The following is a 12,847-nucleotide window of genomic DNA, read 5'->3' on the forward strand; positions in this document are numbered from 1 at the left end:
TGCTCAGCCTTCTTCACAGTCCAACTCTCACATCCATACATGACCACTGGAAAAACCATAGCCTTGACTAGACGGACCTTTGTTGGCAAAGTAATGTCTCTGCTTTTGAATATGCTATCTAGGTTGGTCATAACTTTCCTTCCAAGGAGTAAGCATCTTTTAATTTCATGGCTGCAGTCACCATCTGCAGTGATTTTGGAGCCCAGAAAAATAAAGTCTGACACTGTTTCCACTGTTTCCCCATTGATTTCCCATGAAGTGATGGGACCGGATGCCATGATCTTCATTTTCTGAATGTTGAGCTTTAAGCCAACTTTTTCACTCTCCTCTTTCGCTTTCATCAAGAGGCTCTTTAGTTCCTCTTCACTTTCTGCCATAAGGGTGGTGTCATCTGCATATCTGAGGTTATTGATATTTCTCCTGGCAATCTTGATTTCAGCTTGTGCTTCTTCCAGCCCAGCGTTTCTCATGATGTACTCTGCATATAAGTTAAATAAGCAGGTTGACAATATATAGCCTTGATGTACTCCTTTTTCTACTTGGAACCAGTCTGTTGTTCCATGTCCAGTTCTAATTGGTTTCTCAAGAGGCAGGTCAGGTGGTCTGCTATTCCCATCTCTTGAAGAATTTCCCACAGTTTATTGTGATCCACACAGTCAAAGGCTTTGGCATAGTCAATAAAGCAGAAATAGATGTTTTTCTGGAACTCTCTTGCTTTTTCCATGATCCAGCGGATGTTGGCAATTTGATCTCTGGTTCCTCTGCCTTTTCTAAAACCAGCTTGAACATCAGGAAGTTCACGGTTCATGTATTGCTAAAGCCTGGCTTGGAGAATTTTGAGCATTACTTTACTAGCGTGTGAGATGAGTGTAATTGTGTGGTAGTTTGAGCATTCTCTGGCATTTCCTTTCTTTGGGACTGGAATGAAAACTGACCTTGTCCAGTCCTGTGGCCACTGCTCAGTTTTCCAAATTTGCTAGCATATTGAGTGCAGCACTTTCACAGCATCATCTTCCAGGATTTGGAATAGCTCAACTGGAATTCCATCACCTCCACTAGCTTGTTTCGTAGTGATGCTTTCTAAGGCCCACTTTCTTCAGATTCCAGGATGTCTGGCTCTAGGTGAGTAATCACACCATTGTGATTATCTGGGTCGTGAAGATCTTTTTTGTACAGTTCTTCTGTGTATTCTTGCCACCTCTTCTTAATATCTTCTGCTTCTGTTAGGTCCATACCACTTCTGTCCTTTTTCGAGCCCATCTTTGCATGAAATGTTCCCTTTGTATCTCTAATTTTCTTGAAGAGATCTCTAGTCTTTCCCATTCTGTTGTTTTCCTCTATGTCTTTGCATTGGTCACTGAGGAAGGCTTTCTTAACTCTCCTTGCTATTCTTTGGAACTCTGCATTCAGATGCTTTTATCTTTCCTTTTCTCCTTTGCTTTTTGCTTCTCTTCTTTTCACAGCTATTTGTAAGGCCTCCCCAGACAGCCATTTTGCTTTTTTGCATTTCTTTTCCACGGGATGGTCTTGATCCCTGTCTCCTGTACATTGTCACAAACCACCCCACCATCCATAGTTCATCAGGTACTCTATCTATCAGATCTAGTCCCTTAAATCTATTTCTCACTTTCACTGTATAATTATAAGGAATTTGATTTAGGTCATACCTGAATGGTCTAGTGGTTTTCCCTACTTTCTTCAATTCCACCTATGAAAAGTTCTTACCTAAAATAATGAACTTGACTCTAATCAAGTGTCAAGATATAACTATCAGTATAAATGAGGGGGACAGAAGAGCAAGCTAAACAATACCATGAGGAAGTAAATAGCAAAATCCAGAATTTGACACATTCTATGGTACAGTTTCTCCTTGATATCAATGGCATGCCCCTCCCGCCAAAGAAATAGAAGAATGGAAGATACATAAGAAATTGATCAATGAATGTTTGGATCCTGTTTGAAATAAACCCAATTGTTTAAAGAAAAAAGGCATATTTCAAACAACAGGAAATCTACGGGGAGATTATGTCTTAAAAGACATAAAGGAGTTAGCTTTAAAATATACCAGGGTAAAGAAAAATATGATGGGGGGCATTGAGGAGGGATGGTGGGGGAAAAGAAAACAAGATTAGCAAAATGTTATATTGCTGAAACTGAAGTTGAGTAAAAGGTACATGGGTTCATTATACCATTCTCTTCCCTTTAGTCAGTGTTTGAAAATTAGCATAAAATATGTAGGTAGGCAGGCAGGCAAGTAAGAATGTAAACAATAGTGGGGAAAGGAAGAAGGAAAGGGAGGGAGGAATGGAGAGATGAAAGGAAAAATGATGCTAGAAAACTGGCATCAGGGAGAAGAATATAATGCAGGGATAACTTAAAAATTTCATCTTGTAACCTTTCCTGAGTTGTATTGACAATATTTAAAATTTTAGAAACAAATCAGGTTTTTAAAAACACAACCGTCCTCCCACCATTACCCCTCTTTAGGGATCAGAATTTTTCATTTTCATCTGATGCTATAAGCATTATATTTAAATATACTCTGTGACTAAAGTATACTTGCTTGATTGGCTACTTAAAGTTTTCTACAAAGGAGCTGCCTGAACAGATGCTACATACACATATTTGCTCAAAAACATCTACTAAAGTGTTTATCCCGTACTTTTTCAAAGATCTTTAATACTTCCTAATTCGTAGTGTTCTTAGTTTGGGAGATAATGAGGTGCAATGACCTAATATTAAAGAATGCTAGACAGAAGGCTATTCATTTTATAGTCTCTTTTATCACCTAAGTTTCTTCCAATATATCTTTAAAAATCCAGTATAAACATGTTTTCTTATATATTAAATATCTCATATGTATAAGATGTCTGGATATAATCCTTTGCCCATAGCCAAATTTACCTTAACCGTCCCAGGACAGATTATACATTTTATTACTTTTATAGTATAAGCTGCAATTAAATGTGGCTGAACAAAGCCATATTTATCTTAGACCAAAACTATTGTTTGGTCTGTGTCACCACTATAGTGCAAGGTATTTTTTTGACAAAACTTAGTACATTTACATGATTGATAAGCCATGAAGATCAGCAAACTGACTGTCATTAACTCTAGACTAGATAATAAACTAAATGTACAAGACACTTAATTTAACTATTCCATAAAATCTCTTTTTAACAATTCCATCCTTCAGAGTCTCTCCAGAGACCTCCTTACCTTTTTGCTCTTTGGAAAGCTGTTCGGCTTGGTCCCAAATTTCAGTGGCATAGAGGAAGTTGGATGTAACCTGAACATAGCTGGCTGCCATGTGGTGAATCCTCTGTGGAATGGTCACTGAAGAACCACTTGCTGAAGCACTACTGGCTCCAGAAGAATAACTTCCTGAATTGCCTGGTGACAGCTTTGGAGAAACAGGGGAAGGCATCCCAACAGCTTTGCTACACACAGAGAAACAGGAAGTTTATTCATATAGAAAATGATGAATGTGAGGAAATTAATGTACGACTGGCTCTTCCTACATGAAAGCTTTTAAAATGTGAAGGTTCTTTTAAACTAAAAGGGAACTGTACTTCCAAAGAAGTACAGCTTCTTTTAAATAAATACTTAGCTCACTAAAGTGTTTATTGTGAGTTATTATTTTATCAAGACTCTTTGGTTTAACCAATGGCAACAGTACAAAAGATGGGAAAGAAGTGAGGAAGTCATATACTTTGGTAAGAGCTGTTCCAAGACTTAGAAGCTAGATCATCTCACTCTCAGCTCAACACACTTTCCACCTATCTGGGCATATAATTAGGTACTTCCCAATTGTTTTATAGAAAGCTGAGTGGATTAACAACACGAGATTTCATGGTATTTTTCATCCTTTCTGTGGGTGAGTGGGATGGAGGTGATGTGGGAATGGAGGACAAACCATAATCATGCCACTGTTATTAAATTTTGGCAGTGTCCAGACATGAACAAAGATAAGTGCAAGGTGATAAAACTCCAACTAGCCACAGAACTCAAGCTTAGAAAGGTTGAGGAGTTGTTAAAAAAAAAAAAAAATACTCAAGACTTCTACAGGTGAAATGTTCCTTCTCTAATCTTTCTAAGAGCATGTTTAAGATATTTTCAACTTAAAAAAAAAAAAAATGATAATGGTAAAGAATCCGCCTGTAATGTGGGAGACCTGGGTTTGATCCCTGGGTTAGGAAGATCCCCTGGAGAAGGGAATGGCTACCCACTTCAGTATTCTGACCTGGAGAATTCTATGGACAGAGGAGCCTGGCAAGCTATGGGGTCACAAAGAATTGGTCATGACTGAGCGACTTTGACTTTCACAAAAAGTACCTTTTTTGGAAAGTGGCCAAACCCATTCCACTTTCACATAAAAATAAACTTGTCACATAAAATTTTACAGAATAAAATTTACCTACCTTCCCAAGCCTGGTGATGGTGCTTGAGAGTTATTGTAAGAATTCTGTGGAGAAAAGAGAATGTACTTAATAATTTAAAAAAAAAAAAAAAAGGCAATTTATGAAGTAATATTTAATTATGATGTAATAAATATATTCAAAAGCATTGGGCCAGTACTGATCTTAAGAAACCAAAATGTGTGTGTGTGTGTGTGTGTGTGTGTATAAATATGCAACAGAAGGAAGTTATTTAGATAAGAGCTGGGGTGTTCTGGAAGACTGAAAAGTGAGAGACAAAGAATGAGTAACATTCAGATGGATAAAGAAGAGGGGAGAAGGCATAGAGCAAGGCAAGTCATCCTATGTACAAAGGCTGCAGACAAGAGAGTGTATATGACCCAGACAATTTACCTGGAGTAAACTTCAGAAAAGAAAGAAGGAGAGTGAGAGAGAGATTGATCTTGAGGGCCTTGTAGGTCAGGATAAGAATCTTTCACTTGACCCTGCAGGCAATGCTAAGCTATTAAAGCATTCCAAGTCATTATCAGGGCTGAATTTTAGGAAGACTTATGTAGGGCTATCACGAAAAAACATTAAGTTTTGTGATAAAAATAGATTATATACATTGAAAGATTACTAACAGCTACTGTATATAGCTACATAGGTTCCACAATCAGATATGTGTGCATTTTAAACCTCAAACTATTTGAAAGTTCCCAAATAGTAGTTCTTCCTCTCCTATGACAGGAAAAACATGAGGGTACTTCTGAGGTGGGAATAGGAGACTTTACAAATTTTGTCTCCTGGGAAACAGATACTCTTACTGTGTACTTACCTTCAGATGCTCTGTCAGTGTCTTTGAATACTTCAGAGCAGTTTCTTTCTTCAGTTTGAAGAGCCTCAGGTACAGCAAAGACTGGCATCGCAGGCTAGCCAACAGAAAAGGACAGCTTATTTACCAGGATAACAGACTCTGGCCGCATCTCATAGACAAGCTTCACATTGCACCAGAGTACACAAGTGACTCATGTGAGCAGACCATGGCATAAGGTCAATGACACTAACTCTTAGGCAAAACCAAAAGGTGTGATGTTATTAAGGTACACAACCTAGGGAGGGAAAGGAAAAGGAAGAGACCTAGGACTAGCCTCCTATTTGGAGAAGGCAATGGCAACCCACTTCAGTACTCTTGCCTGGAAAATCCCATGGATGGAGGAGCCTGGTAGGCTGCAGTCCATGAGGAGGAGCCTAGTAGGCTGCAGTCCATGGGGTCACGAAGAGTTGGACACGACTAAGCGACTTCCCTTTCATGCATTGGAGAAGGAAACGGCAACCCACTCCAGTGTTCTTGCCTGGAGAATCCCAGGGATGGGGAAGCCTGGTGGGCTGCCATCTATGGGGTTGCACAGAGTCGGACACGACTGAAGTGACTTAGCAGCCTCGTCTTTGTTGACATTCAAAAATCAAAACCTCAGCCCCAGGACACCAACGTGTCATTTATAACATAGGGACTAAAAAATCATTGCGGGGGAATTTCCTGGCAGTCCAGTGGTTAGGATTCAGTGCTTCATCTTTCTCTGTTGTGGTCCGGGTTTACTCCCTAGTCAGGAAACTAAGATCCTATATAAGCCGTATGGCACAGCCACCCCTCCCAACACCCCTGCCTCCCCCGCCACAAAAAAACTTCAGAGCATAATTTCTACATCAAACTAAAAATAATCTAAAACAACAAAACTAGGAACTCACTTGTAAATATTACAACTCTGAAGTAACATATGTAAAACCAACATGGCTTACAAAGGCCCTGCATGGTCATCACTGCCTACCTCTCCAATCACTTTCACTTACTTCTTTCTCCTGGGTCTTTTAGTTTCCTGACACAAGGTTTCCAGTTTCTTTTCACTATCCAGCCCTTGTAAATGTTTCCTCTACCTAAGGACTAAGTATCCCTATAGTTTACCTTTACAGTTATATAAACTTTTCCTTCAAAGTACTTAATTCATGTACTTGTGTGGTTATTTGATTAATTTCTGTCTCTTCACACTATACCCTAGACTCCATGACAAATAGGACTGTGCCAGTTTTTTTCTACAGTTGCTCTCCCAGTTGTTAAACCCAGTGCCAGGTAAAGTAAATAACCATGATAAATAAACTCTCTCTCTGGGGATAAGCAAACAAGTCATTTCTTTATTCTGAGCAAGTTAGATGTGTGCTACCTGAGGTAAGGAATGCGTGCATGCAAAGTCGCTTCAGTCGTGTCTAACTCTTTGCAACCCTATAGACTATAGCCCGAGAGATTCCTCTGTTCATGAGATTCTCCAGGCAAAAATATTGGAATGGGTTGCCATGCCCTCCTTTAGGGGATCTTCCTGACCTGGGGATTGAACCCATATCTCCTGCGACTCCTGCACTGCAAGTAGATTCTTTACTGCTGAGCTGCCAGGGAAGCCCCAAAGGTAAGGTATATGTATATGTAAATTGAGGGAGAGGATACCAAATGAAGAGCCTGGATTTTTTATAGTGTCCATCTTTACTGAAATACACAATAGAAGCCTCAGTGTACAAAAAAAGAAAAGTAAACTCTAGTCAAATCCAAAAAAAAAAAAGCCTAAAAAAGTGATCACTTAATAGAAAGTTCTAATATCATTCTCACTCTACCAAGGCTTTTATTTTGTCAAGAGGGCAATGGAGGAGAGGCTCTCAACAACTAAAAATTTTCAGTAGGAATTCTGTTGTTTTCTTCTTGACCCATCAAGAATAGATTTATGACTGGGTTATGGAAGGCTGATTCAAGGATAACTTTCAGAAGAACACAGACAGAAACTGCTTTGTCATCTAGCAGAGGCTAACATACAACACTTACCATAGCACTGTAAGTCTTTTATCTGCAGCTGTAGCATCTGGTGCCAAGTAATTCTTTAGCTTCATAGTGTATCTGTGAGATAAGAGAAGAAACAAAGGACACAAAATATAATACTTCATCTGTTTTATGACCTCCTCAGTCCTCTAAACATTAGAATCAAACTTAAAGACAAAAATACCCACTAAAGTGTCTACTTCTCCTTATCCAAGGACAATAAAGGATTAAGGATCCTCTTTAGCTATTATTTTATAAATTAGTCATTTCCAAGAAGGAACAGAGAAATATTATTGCCAATAATGCGGCAAGTTTCCCCACTTACTTGATGAGCTCCACCGTTTCTGAATACATAAGGAATGGGGATTTGGATTCCTGAGCATTTTTCTCTAATGCATTCCCACATTCAATGAAAGATACCACAGCATCAAGATAGTATACAGCTTTCTCAAACCTATCAGACTGAAGAAAGGAGAATAAAGGTAAATGAGAGCCACATTGATGTGCTACGAGAACAAATGAAGATTCAAGTTAATTTGATTAAAGATATAAATATTTACATACCAATGCATCTGCATTGTGCTTTAGCTTTTTTGCTTCTTGTAAATAATGGTCTGCTGAATAATTTCTGCAATGTAAATTTTTTATTTTAAGTAAAATGGGAAATATTTTCCTAAGATAATATTAGTTTTATAGCCCTCAGTTTTCATGTCCTCAAGTAAAGAACATGAGCTATTACTAAACATTTGATTAATTTTTTCCCTGACAAATGTTTCTATTAGGTTAAGAGCATAAATCATTTGAAAGATTGAGAGTAAACAGAATGCAGGTAGGAAAAATAACCTTTATCAAAAGGGAGGGGAAAAAACCCTACGTTACTTACTTATTTGAGACATGAGACAGTCTTTATTTTAAACCTACACTGTTTTACTTAAGAAAGCCTTTAAACAGTAAAGTCAGCAAAGGTCTCCATGAGAATCATGAAGGTAAATTAAGTTAAAAGGAGAAATACTTGGACTTGAAGGTGCCTTTAAAATTAAAAATCTGAATGTTCTGTCACAATATCACAATACAACAATATCACAATACAACCAATTCTTCCGAGCACTGACAGACATTAAAATGAGTTTCTTATACACTGACTGGAATGATTTCTTAAATGCATAAAAAATCTTATTTATCTTACCTGTCATCAAAGGCAAGCTTCGTTCTCCGAGGCTTAGAAGCATCAGGAGTTGGTGCAGATGGAGGACAGTTAGAAGAACTATTTGGAGCCTTTTCCTGACCAGAAAAATAAAAACAAAAACTATGTTGAAAATTATGAAATTAAAATTAAACTAGAAGTATTTCTTAGCTCGTGGTTAAAAAGCAAACAAAATTCCATTGTCTGTGGTGGTAGTTAATTCCCTTGTTATAAAAATTTAAAATTTCATAATGTAAATGTCCTTTTTATGGAATGAGCCCATTTTAAATAACCAAGAATATTCTTTATAATATTCAGTTCAGTCAGTCAGTCGTGTCCAACTCTTTGTGACCCCATGAACCACAGCACGCCAGGCCTCCCTGTCTATCATCAACTCCTGGAGTCTACCCAAACCCATGTCCATTGAGTTGGTGATGCCAACCAACCATCTCATCCTCTATCATCCCTTTCTCCTCCTGCCCTCAATCTTTCCCAGCATCAGGGTCTTTTCAAATGAGTCAGCTCTCTGCATCAGGCAGCCAAAGTACTGGAGTTTCAGCTTCAACATCAGTGCTTCCAATGAACACCCAGGAACAATCCATCTCCTTTAGGATGGACTGGCTGGATCTCCTTGTGGTCCAAGGGACTCTCAAGAGCCTTCTATTAGGGGTCTACTATGTGGGAGGCAATGACACTGACACTTGTAAAAACTTAAGGAATACACAAATCTAGTATCAATATAGCAGTATTACTTCAGACAAAATTTGCTGGTAATAACTGGTCAATGAAAACAATTACAATATCTACAATTTACTATGTGCTTACTATTTACTAGGCACTAAGTTAACTAAGTACTTAGTATAATCATTAATCCTTTAACAACCTTATGAAATATGAACTGCTATTCAGTTCACTTCAGTTCAGTCGCTCAGTCGTGTCCGACTCTTTGTGACCCCATGAATCACAGCACACCAGGCCTCCCTGTCCATCACCAACTCCCGGAGTTCACTCAGACTCACGTCCATCGGGTCAGTGATGCCGTCCAGCCATCTCATCCTCTGTCGTCCCCTTCTTCTCCTGCCACCAATCCCTCCCAGCATCAGTCTTTTCCAATGAGTCAACTCTTCGCATGAGGTAGCCAAAGTACTGGAGTTTCAGCTTTAGCATCATTCCTTCCAAAGAAATCCCAGGGCTGATCTCCTTCAGAATGGACTGGTTGGATCTCCTTGCAGTCCAAGGGACTCTCAAGAGTCTTCTCCAACACCACAGCTCAAAAGCATCAATTCTTTGGCACTCAGCCTTCTTCACAGTCCAACTCTCACATCCATACACGACCACAGGAAAAACCATAGCCTTGACTAGATGAACCTTTGTTGGCAAAGTAATGTCTCTGCTTTTGAACATGCTATCTAGGTTGGTCATAACTTTCCTTCCAAGGAGTAAGCGTCTTTTAATTCCATGGCTGCAGTCACCATCTGCAGTGGTTTTGGAGCGCCCCAAAAATAAAGTCTGACACTGTTTCCACTGTTTGCCCATCTATTTCCCATGAAGTGATGGGACCAGATGCCATGATCTTTGTTTTTTGAATGTTGAGCTTTAGGCCAACTTTTTCACTCTCCACTTTCATTTTCATCAAGAGGCTTTTGAGTTCCTCCTCATTTTCTGCCATAAGGGTGGTGTCATCTGCATATCTGAGGTTATTGATATTTCTCCCGGCAATCTTGATTCCAGCTTGTGCTTCTTCCAGCCCAGCGTTTCTCATGATGTACTCTGCATATAAGTTAAATAAGCAGGGTGATGATATACAGCCTTGACGTACTCCTTTTCCTATTTGGAACCAGTCTGTTGTTCCATGTCCAGTTCTAACTGTTGCTTTCTGACCTGCATACAAATTTCTCAAGAGGCAGGTCAGGTGGTCTGGTATTTCCATCTCTTTCAGAATTAGGATAGAATAAAAAATAGTCTCAAGGAAGCTGAGCAACTTGCCCAAGTCCAAACAGCTTTTAAGTAGTATTCCTGGAATTCGGGTTTTATGTCAGATCTATCAGATTTCAAAAGCCTAGACACTTTCTTAAATTTTATTCCGCCTCCTATCAACATGTCCATTCTGTCTCCTATCAACAGAGACCTTTAACGCAAGGGCTATGACCCTGTCCTCCCAACAGCTTCCCCTCTGGTCCTATCTTCAATAAATTGAATACATATTTTTTCCCATTAAAAAAACCATAAATAAGTAGAATTTCTCCTATGACTTCATAAATGTCTCAACATTAGAAAACCCAATAATATATATATTTTTATTACTTCTGCTTAAAAGAGACCATGTAATAACCATTTTTTTTCCTTTTCTTGTAAAAGAGTCCTTTCAAGTTCCACCTATTACAGCTTTCTTCAAGAATGAAAATAAAAGCCCTGAGATTTGAAAAAATACTAAACTCTTTATGGTAAAATCTGCACATTTACCAAATGGCTTCCTGAATACTACTGCAATCTAACATTACTTGGACAGCTTTCCCCCTGTGTTTTATAAACAGATCTATTAAGGTTGGCACAAAAGTAATTGTGGTTCCAGACCATGAATTTTAAATCATTACAACTAGGCTAAACATATCTTTATTAATCAAAATAGGAACCATTACGGTCAACATGTTCTTGCCAATGAGAAATAAGTTTGTCTATTCCTGTAGTGAAAAAAATCCATGCTTTGGGATTCCATGAACTCTTGGAAAGCATTTTTTGCGCCCTACTGGCTGTGGAAGCATTTCCCCTGCAAAAAGTTGTTGAGATGCTTGAAGTGGTAGTTGGTTGGCAAGAGGTAAGGTGAATATAGCAGATGGGGCAAAACTTCGTAGCCCAATTTGTTCAACTTTTGAAGTGTTGGTTGTTCAATGTGCAGTTGGGCGCTGTCGTGGAGAAGAATTGGGCCCTTTCTGTTAACCAATCAGGCCCTTTCTGTTAACCAATGCTAGCTGCAGGCATTGCAGTTTTTAGTGCATCTCATCAATTTGCTGAGCATACTTCTCAGATGTTAATAGTTTTGCTGGGATTTAGGGAGCTATAGTGGATCAGACTGGCAGCAGACCACTAAACAATGACCATGACTTTTTTTGGGTGCAAGTTTGGCTTTGAGAAATGCTTTGGAGCTTCTTATTGGGCCAATCACTGCTGCTGGTGGTGGTTGTATAAAATCCACTTTTCATTGCATCTGATTGAGAAATGGTTCATTGTTGGTGCGCAGAAAAAGAGAGGACACTTCAAAATGATGATTTTTTTAATTTTCAGTCAGCTCAAGAGCCACCCACTTATCAAGCTTTTTCTCCTCCATAATTTGCTTCAAACACCAAATGACTGTAGAATGGTTGACATTGAGTTCTTCGGCAATCTTTTGTGTTGTTGTAAGAGGATCAGCTTCAATGATGGCTCTCAGTCTGTCGTTGTCAACTTCGATGGCTGGCCACTCGCTCATCTTCAAGGTTCTCATCTCCTTCATAAAACTTTTGAACCACCATTGCACTGTACGTTCATTAGCAGTTTCAGGGTCAAATGCATTGTTGATGTTGCGAGTTGTCTCTGCTGCTTTACCACCCATTTTGAACTCAAATAAGAAAATCACTCGAATTTGATTTTTGTCTAACATCATTTCCATAGCATAAAATAAGTTTAAAATGAATAGTAAGTAATAAAAGTCACTAGCAAAAAAACATAAAGTGAGAACTGTGCATTAAAATAATGTACAACATAATCATATTTATTTACAAATGTATTCCAATAGCAAGTGGCAAATTTCAACAATGCAAAAACCTCAATTATGTTTGCACCAACTTAAATATAAGTGCCTAAGTTTAAATCTATTGAAGGAAAAGTGAAGTTTCTGAAAATAAAGAAAAATTACTATGTGTGGTAAGAAATGCTAACTAGACTTTCTGTGGTTGAGTAAGTTTTTGCAATATATATACATATAGGAAATCATTCTGTTGTATACCTGAAACTAATACAATGTTATATATCAACTTTATTTCAATTAATTAAAAAAACTGGTAGAAAAGGACTAACAAAATTTCAGTCAGCATATAGAAGGTGTGAAAATATCATTAATCTAACTGAATTCTACAGGTCGCTGTCTCTAATTCACATGGAAGACACAGTCTTTTCATTACAAAAATCTACCATATAAGTACGCTGTTTTACAAAGCAACTCAACAAATTTCAAAAGATTACTGCATGCGGATCACTTTCTAGCCCCTTCTACAAGGTAGAAGTACTAATCAAAAGACAACCAGAAAATCTCTGTATGTTTGGAAATTGAGTAACACACTTAAGTATTCTTGGATCAAAAATGGAATCACACAAGAAATTAAAAAACATTTTGAACTGAGTTATAAAAATATTATATACCAAGTCTTGAAG

General features: G+C 38.2%; 1 protein-coding gene across 4 annotated transcripts in view; it reads right to left on the reverse strand.

The window, feature by feature from the left end:
- AFF4 (ALF transcription elongation factor 4) overlaps positions 1-12,847 on the reverse strand; it is an 84,321-nt gene that overhangs the window by 6,259 nt on the left and 65,215 nt on the right. For all 4 annotated transcript variants that reach the window (XM_055553588.1, XM_055553583.1, XM_055553597.1 and 1 more), the window contains 7 exons: positions 8,444-8,538; positions 7,822-7,885; positions 7,583-7,719; positions 7,264-7,335; positions 5,236-5,329; positions 4,422-4,465; positions 3,220-3,440 (listed from right to left, as the gene is read on the reverse strand). In XM_055553588.1, the coding sequence (XP_055409563.1) occupies positions 3,220-3,440; positions 4,422-4,465; positions 5,236-5,329; positions 7,264-7,335; positions 7,583-7,719; positions 7,822-7,885; positions 8,444-8,538 (727 nt within the window). The remainder of the gene's footprint in view (positions 1-3,219; positions 3,441-4,421; positions 4,466-5,235; positions 5,330-7,263; positions 7,336-7,582; positions 7,720-7,821; positions 7,886-8,443; positions 8,539-12,847) is intronic.

Source organism: Bubalus kerabau, chromosome 1 (genome assembly GCF_029407905.1).
Source record: "Bubalus kerabau isolate K-KA32 ecotype Philippines breed swamp buffalo chromosome 1, PCC_UOA_SB_1v2, whole genome shotgun sequence".
NCBI lineage: Eukaryota > Metazoa > Chordata > Mammalia > Artiodactyla > Bovidae > Bubalus > Bubalus kerabau.